The sequence below is a fragment of the Mobula birostris genome, chromosome 1, assembly GCF_030028105.1.
Source record: "Mobula birostris isolate sMobBir1 chromosome 1, sMobBir1.hap1, whole genome shotgun sequence".
NCBI classification, from domain to species: Eukaryota; Metazoa; Chordata; class Chondrichthyes; order Myliobatiformes; family Myliobatidae; genus Mobula; species Mobula birostris.
This window is the reverse complement of record NC_092370.1, coordinates 199,508,303-199,524,109: the sequence shown is the minus strand read 5'-3', so window position 1 is coordinate 199,524,109 and position 15,807 is coordinate 199,508,303. Positions and strand designations below refer to the sequence as shown.

General features: G+C 43.5%; 1 protein-coding gene across 5 annotated transcripts in view; it reads left to right on the top strand.

Moving 5' to 3' along the window:
* The window catches only part of ktn1 (kinectin 1), a 127,124-nt gene that overhangs the window by 15,389 nt on the left and 95,928 nt on the right, over positions 1-15,807 (top strand). For all 5 annotated transcript variants that reach the window (XM_072268308.1, XM_072268316.1, XM_072268324.1 and 2 more), the window contains one exon: positions 8,403-8,949. In XM_072268308.1, the coding sequence (XP_072124409.1) occupies positions 8,427-8,949 (523 nt within the window). In that variant the 5' untranslated portion in view covers positions 8,403-8,426. The remainder of the gene's footprint in view (positions 1-8,402; positions 8,950-15,807) is intronic.

The window sequence follows — 15,807 nt, the reverse complement described above, 5'->3', positions numbered from 1 at the left end:
TTGCTGGAATCCCATTCCACACACTCACCACACTCTGTATTTTTTTTTAAAAAAACACACAACAAAAACTTGCGCCTGACATCTCCTCTGTACCTACCGCCAAGCACCATCCTGGAAGAGATTTTCAACATGTTAGTTAATAAAGATAAATTTTTTAAATAAGTAACCTAGTAGCTATTTTAATCTGAGGCTGCAGATCCGTGGTGCAGGAAATCTTGTTATCAAATATTTTAATTCTACTTTAGGCATGAACAAAGCTGCCCTACCCTTTCTGATTATCCAGAATAGCAGCAATTCCCGTATCTTTCCTTGGACTCAAAATTGTGTTGTCTAAGTTCCTGTTTACTTACATCTTAATAGATTGACTGCCACATTTTCTACTGACTTTTATTTTGCAAGTCTCATCCTTCTGTTTGTATTGGTGTTATGGCACGTTTGCACCAGCTTTGTACATCTTGTCAAACATTTGTATGAGCAGGACTGGGATATGTCTGCTAGCATTTCAATAATAAGTGTACATTTGACAAATGTGAATTCATGCCCTCTGCTGTAGTTTTGTTTTCATTATGAGCTGTACATTGAGGGGAAATTATTGCAAAGTATAGTTCACTCTAGTTAGTATCATTTGAATAACTGGATTTACATAAAATTTGAGGTATTGACGGAGCATTTTAAAAGCTCTGATTACTGATATTCAATAAATAGACTTGTTGAAGTAATGGAAGAGCAAATTCTATTTTTACAACTTTTCCTTTTAAAGTGTTAATTGACTAGTCACAACTGCTTGTCATGCTTATTCCAGAGGGGATTATTTGACCACCGCATGATAGTTTGTATTAAAACAGAGTTTGGATTGGTGTAATCCTATGAAGGTGACAGCTGTCGAAACCAATTGAGAAATCGAATTAGAGCACACTAAAGGTGACCCCTCCATTGCACTCCTTTGGGTTACAGAAATTAGTCCTGTGGGTCCACAAATCTCTACCAAAATTTTGTATGTTTTTTAAAGTAGAGGGGAGGAAAAGTAAATAATGCTATTTGTTGAATTTGTCTTGATGCTTGTGCAGATGGTATATCTTTGCATTACGAAAAATTGCTCTACATTCTACGAAAGCATGCCATACCATAATGTAGGTGATGTGTAATTTGTTTAATTGGAGTATTGGGATAATGAAGGGTTATTGGGGTAACAAAGACTATGGGGCTTACAAAGAACTGAACAATGAGTATTAAACAAAATATTTGTTTGTTTAATCAAAAATAGCTTAAGTGCTATTCCCATCCTTCAGATACGAAGACAAGTAAGTAAATCCATAATCAGAGGAAGCCAGCAGATGCTGGAAATCCAAAGCAACACACACAACATGCTGGAGGAGCTCAGCAGGTTAGGCAGCATCTGTGGAAATGTCGACTTTTTGGACTGAGACTTTTCTTCGGGACTGAGAAGGAAGGGGGAAGATGCCAGAATAAACAGGTGGGGCGGGGGAAGGAGGCTAGCTAGAAGATAATAGGTAACTCAGGTTGGTGGGAAAGGTCAAGGACTGGATAAGAAGGAATCTGATAGGAGAGGAGAGTGGGCCATAGGAGAAAGGGAAGGAGGAGGGGACCAATGAGGAAGTGATAAGCAGGTGAGAAGAGGTAAAAGGTCAAGAGTGGGGGCTAGGGGAAGGTGGAGAATTTTTTTTACTGCAAAGAGAAATCTATATTCATGCCATCAGGTTGGAGGCTACCCAGATGGAAAATAAGGTGATACCCCTCCACCCTAAGCATGGCCTTGTCTCGCACAAGAGGAGGATCGGAAGAGGAAGAGGACGGGATTGGAATTAAAATATTTGGCCACTGGGAAATTCCGTTTATGGCAGATGGAGTGGAGACGATTAATGAAATGGTCTCTGATTTATGACAGATCACACCAATGCTGAGGAGGCCGCTTCGGTCACAATAGATGAGCCCAGTAGATTCACACCTGGAAGGACTGTTTGGGGCTCTGAATAGATGTGAGGGAGGAGATGTAGCTCTTGAGTGCTTGTAAGGATAAACGCCAGCAGTGAGATTAGTGGGGAGGGATGAATGGATAAGGGAATTGTATAGGGAGTGATACCTGAGGAAAGGGGGATGGGGAGGTGATGATAGTGGGATCAATTTGGAAATGGTAGAAGCTGCAGAGGGTGATGTGTTGGGTGCAGAAGCTGATGGGGTGGTAGGTTATACAGGTAAGGACAAGAGCAAGAACTTTATCACTGTTAAGACGGCAGGAAGGTGGGGTGAATATTCGGGAATTGGAGGAGATGCAGGAGAGGGCAGCATCATTAGAGGAGGGAGGGTAACCCTGTCCTTCCTGGGAACAGATGTGGCGGAGGCGAAGGAACTGAGAAAAGGGAATAGCATTTTTACAGGAGACAGGGTAGGAAGAGGTATAGTCAAGTTAACCATAGGTTTATAAAAGGTGTTGGTTGACAGTTTGGCTCCGGAGACAGGGAGAGAGAGATCAAGAAAGGGAAGGAAAGGAGTGTCCGAGATGGACCAAGTGATTTTTAAAGGCATGGTGAAAGTTAGAGGCAAAATTGATAAAATTAATGAGCTCAGCATAGGTGCATAAAGCAGCACCAATGCAGTAGTCAATGTAGCAGAGGAAGAATTGGAGTCTTAATGAGGAAGGCTACGAACATGGACTGTTTACGTAGCCAGCGAAGAGGCAAGCGTAGCTGGACCCATGCAGGTGCCTGTGGCTACCCCTCAAGTTTGAAGAAAGTGAGGGGAGCCAAAGGGAAAATTGTGGATGAGGAATAGTTCTGCCAGACGGAGGAGGGGAATTGATTGGTTCTTTTGTCAAGAAAAAAGTGGAGCACTTTGAGGCTTTCTTGATGGAGGTAAAAGTGTGTAAGGGACTGAACATCCATGGTGAAGATGAGGTGGTCAGGGCCTGGAAATTGACAGTTACTGGGGAGATTGAGGGCATGAGACATGTCGTGGATGTAGGTGGGAAGGGACTGAATCAAATGGGAATAGAATGGAATCAAGCTATGAGGACACAAGTTCCGTAGGGCAGGAGCAGACAGAGACAATAGGCCTACCTGGACACTATGGTTTGTGGATCTTGGGTAGGAGGTAGAAGCGAGCAGTGTGGGTTGAAGGAATTGAGAGTTTAGAGGAAGTCGATGGGTTCTCCAGAATTGTAAGTAAATAATCAGCAAGAAGATTTTGCGAAAGGGCATCTTAAAGATGGAAATGCACTTCTATCTTTATTGCAGTGCACTCCAGTCAGCATTTTTTAAAATAGGTTATCTGAAACTTTGCTTCCCCTCAACTTGCATTCGTCTATCTACCTCTGTCTGTTTTTTTGACTTCTAAGTTGATAACATCTTGATTTTTTTTTTCTAAATTTCATTTCCAAATCTCTTCATGGGCTTTCCCCTGTACCTCTTTATTTCCATCCCTATATGCCTCCAAGATGACTACAGTTCTGTAATTCTGGTGAGATTTTAATCTCCCAAAACTTGGTGGCTAACTTGAGATGCCTAAGTCCTGAGCTCCAGAACAACCTGAACCACTGTGTGAGATTCTACAGATGCTGGAAATCCAGAGTAACACATAAGATGCTGGAGAATTCAGCAGGTCAGGCAGCATCTGTGGTCTCAGCCTACGGTATCAACTGTTTTTCCTCTCCATAGATGCTGCCTGACCTGCAGAATTCCTCCAGAAACTTGTGTGTGTTACTTTGTGTCTAGGTCTTCCCCATCTTTAAGACGTCTTTTTACAAAATCTTTTCTTTGATTAAATATATACTTACTTGTCTTGGTATCTCAAGGATGAGACTGGCATCTAAACTATCTCTTAATTAAACATGGATTTTGTTTAATGCTCATGTGAATCGTGAGATAGTATGTTTCAGATATTGCCATTGTTATGTTTGCTGCTTTCTGGTAAATCCTCTTTTTGATTTTGGTCACACTTTGCACATTTCAGTTCAATTAAACAGTTGGAAATCAATATCAAAATAGAAGTACCTCGCAGGAAGAATCATTACTTCTGGCTGTTTGAAATATTAATTCATTAATTAAATTTAGGAAAATATACCAATCAGTTATTGAACAACCTTTCTCTGGGAATTTGTACTTAAATTGTAGAGAGGGATCTTTTTTCTTAATACTGTTTTTCGAGGTCACATGACTTATATGTACAACGATACATCTTGTAAAATAATTTGAATAGGAAAGAATGTAATTCTACTTGATGACCATGACATCAGTGTGGTTATAAAATGGTTTACGATTTTGTATTTTAAATAAGACTGCCGATGTAGTTTTCCTAAATATGCTGATCTATTTTATATAGCAATAATTCATATGCAGTAGTAATAAGCAAATATTTATACTTTATAGTCGCCAAACAATTGATACTAGAACGTACAATCATCACAACGATATTTGATTCTGCGCTTCACACTCCCTGGATTACAAATATTAAATATTATAAATGTTAAAAATTAATAAATATTAAAAATTTAAACTATAAATCATAAATAGAAAAATGAGAAGTAAGGTAGTGCAAAAAAAACTGAGAGCAGGTACGGATACTTGGAGGGTACGGCCCAGATCCAGGTCAGGATCCGTTCAGCAGTCTTATCACAGTTGGAAAGAAGCTGTTCCCAAATCTGGCCGTACAAGTCTTCAAGCTCCTGGACCTTCTCCCGGAGGGAAGAGGGACAAAAAGTGTGTTGGCTGGGTGGGTTGTGTCCTTGATTATCCTGGCAGCACTGCTCCGACAGCGTGCGGTGTAAAGTGAGTCCACGGACGGAAGATTGGTTTGTGTGATGTGCTGCGCCGTGTTCATGATCTTCTGCAGCTTCTTTCGGTCTTGGACAGGACAACTTCCATACCAGGTTGTGATGCACCCTAGAAGAATGCTTTCTACGGTGCATCTATAAAAAATTAGTGAGGGTTTTAGGGGACAGGCCAAATTTCTTTAGTTTTCTCAGGAAGTAAAGGCGCTGGTGGGCTTTCTTGGCAGTGGACTCTGCTTGGTTGGACCAAGTCAGGTCATTTGTGATATTGACCCCGAGGAACTTAAAGCTTTTACTTGTTCCACTTGCGCACCACCGATGTAAATGGGGTCGTGCAGTCCGCTACTCCTTCTGAAGTCAACAACCAATTCCTTTGTCTTGCCGACGTTGAGGGATAGGTTATTGTCTTCGCACCATGCCACCGGGTTCTTAATTTTCTCTCTGTACTCAAACTCATCATTACCCGAGATACGGCCTACAATTGTTGTGTCATCAGCAAACTTGTATATTGAGTTTGATGGAAACTTGGCTATGCAATCATGGGTGTACAGTGAGTACAGCAGGGGGCTGAGTACACAGTCTTGTGGAGCACCGGTGCTCAGAGTGATTGTAGAGGAGAGCTTGTCCCCTATTTTTACAGCCTGGGTCCTGTCTGTGAGGAAGTTGAAGATCCAGCTGCAGATCTGAGTGCGAAGGCCCAGGTTCCGGAGCTTAGGAATCAGTTTATTTGGAATGATGGTATTAAAGGCAGAGCTGTAGTCAATGAAAAGGAGCCTTACGTGTGTGTCTTTACTCTCCAGGTGTTCTAAGGAGGAATGTAGGGCCAGAGAGATGGCACCTGCCGTTGACCTGTTGCTCCGGTAGGCGAATTGCAAAGCGTCGAGGTTGACCAGTAGGCTGTGGTTGATGTGTGCCATAACCAATCGCTCGAAGCACTTCATAGCAATTGTTGTCAGAGCCACAGGTCGATAGTCATTCAGGCATGCCACCTTGCTGTTCTTTGGCACTGGGATTATCGTTGCCTTCTTAAAACACGAGGGGATCTTAGACTGAAGCAAGGAGCAGTTGAAGATGTCAGCAAACACTCCAGCTAGCTCACTTGCACAGGCCCGGAGAACCTGTCCTGGGATGCCATCTGGGCCCGTCGCCTTCCTTGGATTTATCTTCAGGAACGCCCTTCTAACGTCCTCCTCCGTGACGATGAATCTCGATGCCACCAGGTCCGGTTCATCCGGAGGGAGCAGGACGCTCCTCTTCTGTTCGACTCTTGCGTAGAATACGTTAAGTTCGTCAGGAAGAGAAGCGCCACAGTTATTGATATTCCCAGCCTTTTCTTTGTGCCCAGTGATCTCATTTAGACCCTGCCATAGTCTACTGGCATCCCTTTGGTTAGCCTGGGCTTCCAACTTGGCTCAATATCGCCTCTTGGCGCCCTCAATGGCTTTCTGGAGTTCACGCCTGGATTCCATGTAGCAACTGGTATCCTCGGACCCAAAAGCCTCAGCTCTAGCCTTTAAAAGGGGCTTGACCTCATAATTCATCCAAGGTTTCTGGTTAGGGAATACCCGGATCGTTTTGCGAGACACACAGTCCTCCGTGCATTTCTAAATAAAGTCCGTGACAGCTGAGGCATACTCATCGAAGTTAGCTGCCAAGTCCCTGAATACTAACCAGTCCACCGATTCAAAGCAGTCATGGAGGACCTCATCCGTTTTCTCCGTCCAACGCGACACTACTTTTGAGACCGTGACCTCCCGCTTCAGTTTCTGTTTGTAAGCCGGGAGGAGGAATATGGCCTGATGGTCCGATTTTCCGAAGTGAGGTCGTGGGACGGAACGGTAGGCATCCTTGACTGCTGTGTGGCAGTGGTCAAGTATATTCGGACCTCTAAAGGGGCAGGAGACATGTTGGTATAACTTTGGCAGTGCCTTTCTGAGGTTGGCCTGGTTAAAGTCCCTGGCTTTAATGAGCAAAGCCTCCGGATACCTGGTCTCAAGTTCACTGATGTTGGCATACAGTATGTTCAGAGCACACTCCACATCCGCCTGGGGGGGAATGTAGACCACTGTCAGTATGACCGAGGTGAATTCCGGTGGCAGATAGTAGAGATGACACTTCACCGACAGGTATTCCAGGTCCGGGCTGCGGGAGTTTGTCAGTGCCACTGTGTCCGAGCACCACCCAGTGTTGATCAGTAGGCAGACACCACCTCCCCTCGTCTTGTCCGATGGATCGAAAATCCCTCTGCTCGGATGGCACAGTCGGGGGTGGCAGGGGAGAGCCAGGTCTCAGTGAAACAGAATACACAGCATTTCTGCATCTCCCTGCAGTAGGTGAGTCTCTCTTTAAGATCGTCCACCTTGTTCTCTATGGCTTGCACATTAGCTAGTAGGATGGTGGGCATAGGGACCCTGAAGCCCCTCAGCTTCAATCTGACCAGTCGCCCAGCTCTTTTCCCATGCTTCCTCGGTAAGTAGTGCATCTTTCCAGGTCTCCATTGATGCAGTGTGTTGTTGTCAGCTCTTTGTTAGTGGACACGTCCCGTGGGAATCGATCGCCCTGTCGCGTCGTCTTGCGCTCTGGGTCGGGCCGAGTAACGGGAGGCTCCGCTGCCACTTCCAGCTGCCGGGGGCCCGGGCTGTCGATTGAGTTGGGCCCCGAAGCGGACACTTAATCCCAGATGGCTGGGCTCATTCCTTAAGCCGAGTCACGATTGCGGAGGCCTCCGCTCCAGTCGAGCTTCGGGCTCGATTTCCGAGGTCGGTGGCGGAAGCCTCACTTCCAGCAGCTGTGGATGGCCACCAACGGGACTTTACGGTGGTTGCTTCGGGGAAGTGTCTGGGGCACCTTGAGGTCTCCGCTGTCACTTCTGTGTGGTCATCTGTTCCGGAGAGGTGCTGGTCGGAATGGGCCATATCTCCAAGCGCTCCAGCAGGGTAGCAGACCGTGGGTCTCCGGGAACGTGGTGGGCCTTGTTGGTCGGATCCAGGTGCGGTCCAGAGTTTAAGAAGCAGTTCTGGCACGGTGGTCTCCAGCTCGGTCAGTAGCTTCGCCAGTGTGTTGTTTATCTTTATCTTGCTAAATTGGAGGGTTAGAAGGGTTTCTCGGGTATAGGATAGTGGAGAGGGCAGTTTGCTCGGGGGAGCATGCGCAAAGCCGCCAGTTACCAGCGCCATCTTTAATGGTCAAAAATAGATTCTAGAGTTCCTTCTAGAAAAAGCGACATTTTCAATGACTGTTGTGGTAAGTAGGTGAGAAAGTACTTTGCTTCCAATAAAGGTTCTCAAATAGCAGCAGCTACTGGAGATCTGAAACAAAAACAGAATAATTGTGAATATTCTGCAGGTTAGGCTCCATCTGTAAAGAGAGCAGGCAATGTTTTGTGATCTGTTGAATAGTTATATGAAATGTTAACTCTATTTCACTCTCTACAAATGCTGTTGGACCGGCTGAATATTTCCAGCATTTTCTGTGTTACATTTCTGTTTCTCAGGTTTATTTTACTGCAGGATAACCACACTACTTTGTTGTAGGGTTCGAAGTAGTAATACAAGTCAGAAGGATGTTTGATTTCATTTTGTGTTTCAAAGAATTGATTTTGTTATTATTTTTCTTTTAGATATTACAGTAGACATAAGCACCCATGGAATTTTACGAGTCTCAGTATCTCCTCCTCATTATCCCAGCTGTGGTCATTGCCATTATTTTTCTGTTCTTCTGGCTGTTTATGAAGGAAACTTCATATGATGAAATACTTGCTAAACAAAAACGTGATGCAAAGCCGGTGTCGGCAAAAACTGACAAGAAGAAAAATGAAAAGAAAAAGAATAAGAAGAAAGACAATGCAAATGGTAACATGCATGAATCTGATTCAGAAAGTGCAATACGAGACTCGGAGTTGGTAGATGTGTTAATGCCTGATGAAGAGAGGCCTGTAAGTATTTCATCGTCTCTAGGTGAAATTTCAACTGGATTAAAAGAAAGAAAGAAGAAAGATAAGAAACCATCAAGACATTTATCTGAGGAAACTTTGGGTAAGGATTTTGAAGCATCAAAACATGCTGCAAAGAAGAATGAACCAATACCAGTTACCAAGCAACCTACTCCTCCAGAAATTTCAAGTTTTAAAAGAAAGTCTGGACAGAAAAAGCACAAGAATGACACAGGTAAAAATATTTCATTGTCTCCTTCCCCTCATTCATATTTATTTATGCTTTATATTCTTTACAGCTGCAGTTCGTACTTGTATCTTATTTCTGATGTTAGCTTTACTAAATTGAGAGACTTGATTAGGATGACTCAACAAATCATTTGGATTTTATTTTTCTACAAAATCCAAATCTCTTGCAATTTTAGATAAAAGCCTTAATATTATGTGCCTCCCAACACTTAGCAGTCCTGTCTCCTGTCATTAAATTAATAAAAATAGTTTTCTAGTGTGAAATGATAGCTTTGGTGCTTAGTTATTCAATCTCATCCGATATTTTGACTGATAGTGGGGATATAGGGCAGAAAAATTATTTGGTTTGAGTATTAATAATGAATAAATGGAAATAATCCACAGCAATAAATTAGCCATCTATTTGGGCCTTGTGTTTAAATGGATTTGGCATCAAAGGCAGTATGTACAATATGAACATGCCTAGACTTCTGTGTCATTTGTATGAATATGTACTTAGGAAGTATACAAAGGTTGCCTTCCTTTAAAAAGTGTTACATCTCCTGTTGTTTCTAACCAGAAATTTCTGTAATGAGGAGGGAAGAAATTTTCCTAAACTTATCTCCTATTATTTTGCTGATAGAGAAGGTTGTAGTAAATGCTGGATAATCACAGGCAAACTGAGGAAGAAGCAACAGAAGGGGGATCATCAGGGCTGCTGGTTTTGTCTAATGGGTGCACTTGTTCTTGTGGCTGCAGTGGAGAGTAAGCAAGGTGTATCCAGATGCATGTAGCAGCAATGATTTTAATGTAGCACAACTTTACTTTGTGTTTGTGCTGTTGCTATTGTGGCAGTTCTGACAGTTCATCATTCAGACCTTAAATTCTTTAAAAGCAGTGCTAAGAAATGAAAAGAGGCAAGGTAAATGTGAATGTTCATGATTTCCTGGATGTTGCAACACAGCAGATAGAGAATTAAAGAATTGGCATGGTATACTTGCCTTTATCGATTGAAGTGTCGAGTATAAAAGTTGGGAAGTCGTATTGCAGCTGTATGGAAGTTTGGTTAGGCCGCGTATGGGATAGTGTGTGAAGTTCTGGTCGCATAACTGGAAAGGTGTGGGGATGTTGGAAAGGTTGCAGAAGAGGTTCACCAGGATTTTCCCTGGAATAAAAAACATTAGCTGAAAGGCAAAATGTTTTTCACTGTTCTATATATACCTCATATGCTTCCATCTGGTTACCTCTCAGCTTTGACTGCTCCAGAGAGAGGCTGGATAAACAGAAGAATTAACTGGATTGAAATGTACTGATTATGTGTGTGGGGGGTGGGGTGAGTACCAAAGCAATTTTGTTTTTTAGGTAGATATATGTTACTTGGTGCACTGTCACAGTTTGCCTGGACTAATTTTGGTGTACAGATTTTCTTTGCTCTAGTCAGGATGTTGTGTTTTGTCCTTGAGTCTTAGCTGCTACATGTGCTTTGTTGATTCTTGATTTCTCATAATGTGAACAGGGGTTATTGATGGTCGAGTTCCCAGTAGGATGGAGTTGGCTCAGCAATTGGTGGTTCAAACTGAATGTGGTTGTATGTGTGTAAACCTTTTACATCTGCATGTAGGATTGTGTCATCATCAAGACTTGAGGCATCCTTGGAGCTGTCACCATATGTTTCTTGCTCAGCTGTCCATCACCAGTTGCCCCTAGATATATAGAGCACATGAGTGTTTCAAAAAAGGTGGTTTTAAGGCGCATTAAGATTGATAAATCCCTAGGGCCTGTTCGAGGGTATCCCAGACCTTGTGGAAAGCAAGGGAAGATGCTGCTGGGCCCTGGCAGGGAAGATTACACCTTGACCTCAAATGAGATATTAGAAGACTGGAGGGTAGCTAATGATGTGCTTAGAATGAAGAAGTTTGCAAGAAAATGTTAGAACTACAGGACAGTGAACCTGACTTCACTGTGGGAAAATTAATGGAGCGGATTCTGAGAGATCGATGTATCTGTATGTGGAAAGACTAGTACTGAATAGAGAGATTGAACAGAGCTTTGTGCATGGGCATTTAATCAGGAATTTGAGTTTTTGAAGATGTGACTGAGAAAATTAATGTTACCAGGGTTGTAAACGTCCACTTGGACTTTAGTAAAGTTGTTAACAAAGTGCTGCATGGTAGACTATTTTGAAATATTTGCTCACATTGTTATTTAGGTGAGCTCACCCATGGCTTTATGGAAGGAGTCAAAGAGTGGCTGTGGAGGGCTTTTTAGCAGATTGGATGCTACTGACTGGGGATGCAGTGCAGAAATTGATGCTGGCCCCTGTGGTTTTTAATATATATTTGCAGTTTGAATGAAAATGTAGGTGGCATGATTGATAAGTTTGTAGATAACATGAATATTGGTGGCATAGATGGATATTGGAGATCACTTTGAGGAAGTTGGTCAAAAATAGCAGACAGAAGTTAAACCAGGGTAGGCCATAAAGTGAGACCTGGAACGGAGAGAATACGGGGTACAAGTATATACATCACTGAAAATGACAATATATTTAGATTGGGTGGTAAACATGTCTAGCACATGCTGTCATTTGTCAGGACATTATGTACAAGTGTTGGGTTACAGTGCAAAAATATTGGATTGCACATGGTATAGTGTGCATTTGTGGTAACTGTTCTATAAGAAAGATGTGATTAAGCTTGAGAGAGTGCAGAAGGATGTTACCAGGATGGAAGGCTTGAGTTATGAGAAGAGAGTGGATAGGCTGGTACTCTGGAGTGAAGGAGGCTGGGGGGTGACCTAACCAAGAGTTTTATAATGCCATGAATAGTTTAGTCAAGGTGAAAGGATCTATCATTTTCCTAGGGTAGTGGTGCTTAAAACTATATGGTATAGGTTTAAAATGGGGGGGGAGTTTAAAAAGGTGTTGAGAGGCAAGTTCTTCCCACAGAGTGTGGCAGGTATATGAAATGAATTGCCAGGGGAGATGGTAGAGGTAGGTACAATTATGATTAAAAGATATTTGGACAGGTACATGAATAGGAACCATTTAGAATGATGTGGACTAGACACAGGCAAATAAAAGTAGTTAAGATTGCGTCTTACTCAGCGTGGATAAGTTGGGCTGAAGGATCTTTAACCATGCTGTTTAGCTCTGATTTCAGATGTCACAGGATTGAAGGGCTTCAATCTGATGCTTTGGTTGCTTTGCACATGGGTTATTTGTCAGTCTCTGTTTATGTATACTTCATTCATTTTTTCCCCTGTAAATGCCTGCAAGGAAATGAACCTCAGGATAGTTTATGGTAGCATGTAAGTACTTGGATTATAAATTTACTTTGAACTTGCTTCTTTCGGTGTGCTGCCCTTGCTTTCAGCATGTGTGGCTTTTGTAGTTTCATCAGATTGGAACTTTATTTTGAGGTTACAGTTGGTACACTGTCTTCACCCGTGTTTGAACCAACACTTTTTAAAAACTTGATTACATGTCCCCAATGCTATTATTACTGTATCAAAGTATTGCAGATGGTGGTGAATATTGGGTTTCTCTGTAGACTATTCCATTTAATGCAATGTTAGTCTTCTCCAGCTGATGTCCTAGTTGGGAAGATGGCAAGACTGACTGCCTCACAGTCCTTTATGATTATAAAATGGACTTTGAGTTGACTGGATTAAATTGATGTTGGGTGGTTTGTCTGTTTTTTGCCTAAATTTAGTGGGTGGTATAATGTTGCATTCATTACCACATAGACTGTTTATTTTGTGAGCTTCTTGTAAGTGGAGAATTTTGTGACACAGTGGTGTATATGATAATAAATTTTAATCTCAACATTGTGCAGACATCCCACCTCTCCCGGAAGTTTTGGGAGTCTCCAGCATATTAATAGTGGCTCCCTGATGCCCGCAATTTATATACAATATCCTGCAAATCAATTTTTTTGAGAGCGAGAGCGACGACGAGAGAGCGAGAGAAAGAGCGAGCGTGCGAGAGAGCAAGCAAGAGAGAGCGACTATGAGAGAGCGAGAGAGAGAGAGCACCATGGCAGAGTGTTCCAAAAAAAATAAAAAACATACGTCACCCCAGACTACACTAAAGTGTACCCCTGCCGAATAGGAGTCAAAAATTATGACAGTGTTGCTCGCTGTACTGTTTGCAACAGTGACTTTTCTATTGCCCGTGGTGGGTTAAGACTGTAAAAGACATGTTGATGTGAATTTAACAGGTGTCATTTGTTCATTAGCATAGCCAACATTATTTAAACTAGCTGGCTAGCTGCTAAGGAGCTACTCTATTGCAGACATCCCATCTCTCCCAGAAGTTCCAGGAGTCTCCCGCAAATTGATGCTACTACCTCCCTGAAATGAATTTTTGCAGGTTGGGATGTCTGCATTGTGGCTGATTAGACTACGTCAGGAGACTTAAAAAGTTGCAAGAAAAGGCTGGAATAAAGCATTCAAAATAGTTTTCTGATCTCAATTTATGATTTTTAAGTTGCATATTGTTCAAATAACAATTTTTAAATTTTCCATCTTCCATTGTGAGATTTGAACTGATGTTTCTGGGTTGATAGCCTCTTGGGTTATGAGTAACTTAACAGCTAAGCCACCATGTCCTACAGCAACCAGCAGCAATAACTTGTAAAAATCAATGTTATTTAGAGAGAATAACTCGGAGCTAAATGTTTTTTTTCCCCAGTCTAAGTGCATCTTTTATGTTTCTACTGTTCTGTCTAAAGGTTTAAATGAACGGATTGTTATGCGATCCAAAGCCCATCTATTTAAATGATGTTTTTGCCAGAAGCATTTAAAGCCAGTAGTACTAGGTAAGGAAGGCGGTATTTTAATTGTGGCAACACACATCAAAGTTGCTGGTGAACGCAGCAGGCCAGGCAGCATCTCTAGGAAGAGGTACAGTCGATGTTTCGGGCCGAGACCCTTCGTCAGGACTAACTGAAGGAAGAGTTAGTAAGAGATTTGAAAGGGGGAGGGGGAGATCCAAAATGATAGGAGAAGACAGGAGGGGGAGGGATGGAGCCAAGAGCTGGACAGGTGATTGGTAAAGGGGATATGAGAGGATCATGGGACAGGAGGTCCGGGGAGAAAGACAAGGGGCGGGGAACCAGAGGATGGGCAAGGGGTATAGTCAGAGGGAGAAAAAGGAGAGTGAGAGAAAGAATGTGTGTATAAAAATAAATAACGGATGGGGTACGAGGGGGAGGTGGGGCATTAGCTGAAGTTAGAGAAGTCAGTGTTCGTGCCATCAGGTTGGAGGCTACCCAGATGGAATATAAGGTGTTGTTCCTCCAACCTGATTATGGCTTCATCTTTACAGTAGAGGAGGCCATGGATAGACATATCAGAATGGGAATGGGATGTGGAATTAAAATGTGTGGCCACTGGGAGATCCTGCTTTCTCTGGCGGACAGAGCGTAAGTGTTCAGCAAAACGATCTCCCAGTCTGCGTCGTGATTGGCAAAAGGGATATGAGAGGATCATGGGACAGGAGGCCCAGGGAGAAGGAAAAGGGGGGGGGGGACCCAGAGGGTGGGCAAGGGGTATAGTCAGAGGGACAGAGGGAGAAAAAGGAGAGAGAGAGAGAGAGAGAAAGAATGTGTGTATATAATGATTGGCAAACGGGATATGAGAGGATCATGGGACAGGTCTCGCCAATATATAGAAGGCCACATCGGGAGCACCGGACGCAGTATATCACCCCTGCCGACTCACAGGTGAAGTGTTGCCTCACCTGGAAGGACTGTCTGGGGCCCTGAATGGTGGTAAGGGAGGAAGCGTAAGGGCATGTGTAGCACTTGTTCCGCTTACAAGGGTAAGTGCCAGGAGGGAGATCAGTGGGGAGGGATGGGGGGGACGAATGGACAAGGGAGTTGCGTAGGGAGTGATCCCTGCGGAAAGCGGGGGGGGGGGGGGGAAGGAAAGATGTGCTTAGTGGTGGGATCCCGTTGGAGGTGGCGGAAGTTACGGAGAATAATATGTTGGATCCGGAGGCTGGTGGGGTGGTAGGTGAGGACCAGGGGAACCCTATTCCTAGTGGGGTGGCGGGAGGATGGAGTGAGAGCAGATGTGTGTGAAATGGGGGAGATGCGTTTGAGAGCAGAGTTGATAGTGGAGGAAGGGAAGCCCCTTTCTTTAAAAAAGGACATCTCCCTCGTCCTGGAATGAAAAGCCTCATCCTGAGAGCAGATGCGGTGGAGACGGAGGAATTGTGAGAAGGGGATGGCATTTTTGCAAGAGACAGGGTGAGAAGAGGAATAGTCCAGATAGCTGTGTGAGAGTCAGTAGGCTTATGGTAGACATCAGTGGATAAGCTGTCTCCAGAGGCAGAGACAGAAAGATCTAGAAAGGGGAGGGCCGTGTCGGAAATGGACCAGGTAAACTTGAGGGCAGGGTGAAAGTTGGAGGCAAAGTTAATAAAGTCAATGAGCTCAGCATGCGTGCAGGAAGCAGCGCCAATGCAGTCGTCGATGTAGCGAAGGAAAAGTGGGGGACAGATACCAGAATAGGCACGGAACATAGATTGTTCCACAAAGCCAACAAAAAGGCAGGCATAGCTAGGACCCATATGGGTGCCCATAGCTACACCTTTAGTTTGGAGGAAGTGGAAGGAGCCAAAGGAGAATATTAAGAGTAAGGACTAATTCTGCTAGATGGAACAGACTGGTGGTAGAGGGGAACTGATCAGGTCTGGAATCCAAAAAGAAGCGTAGAGCTTTGAGACCTTCCTGATGGGGGATGGAAGTATATAGGGACTGGACATCCACGGTGGGGGTCAGTGAACTTAAAATCATCAAAAAGTTTAAGAGCGTGAGAAGTGTCATGAACATAGGTAGGAAGGGATTGAACAAGGGGG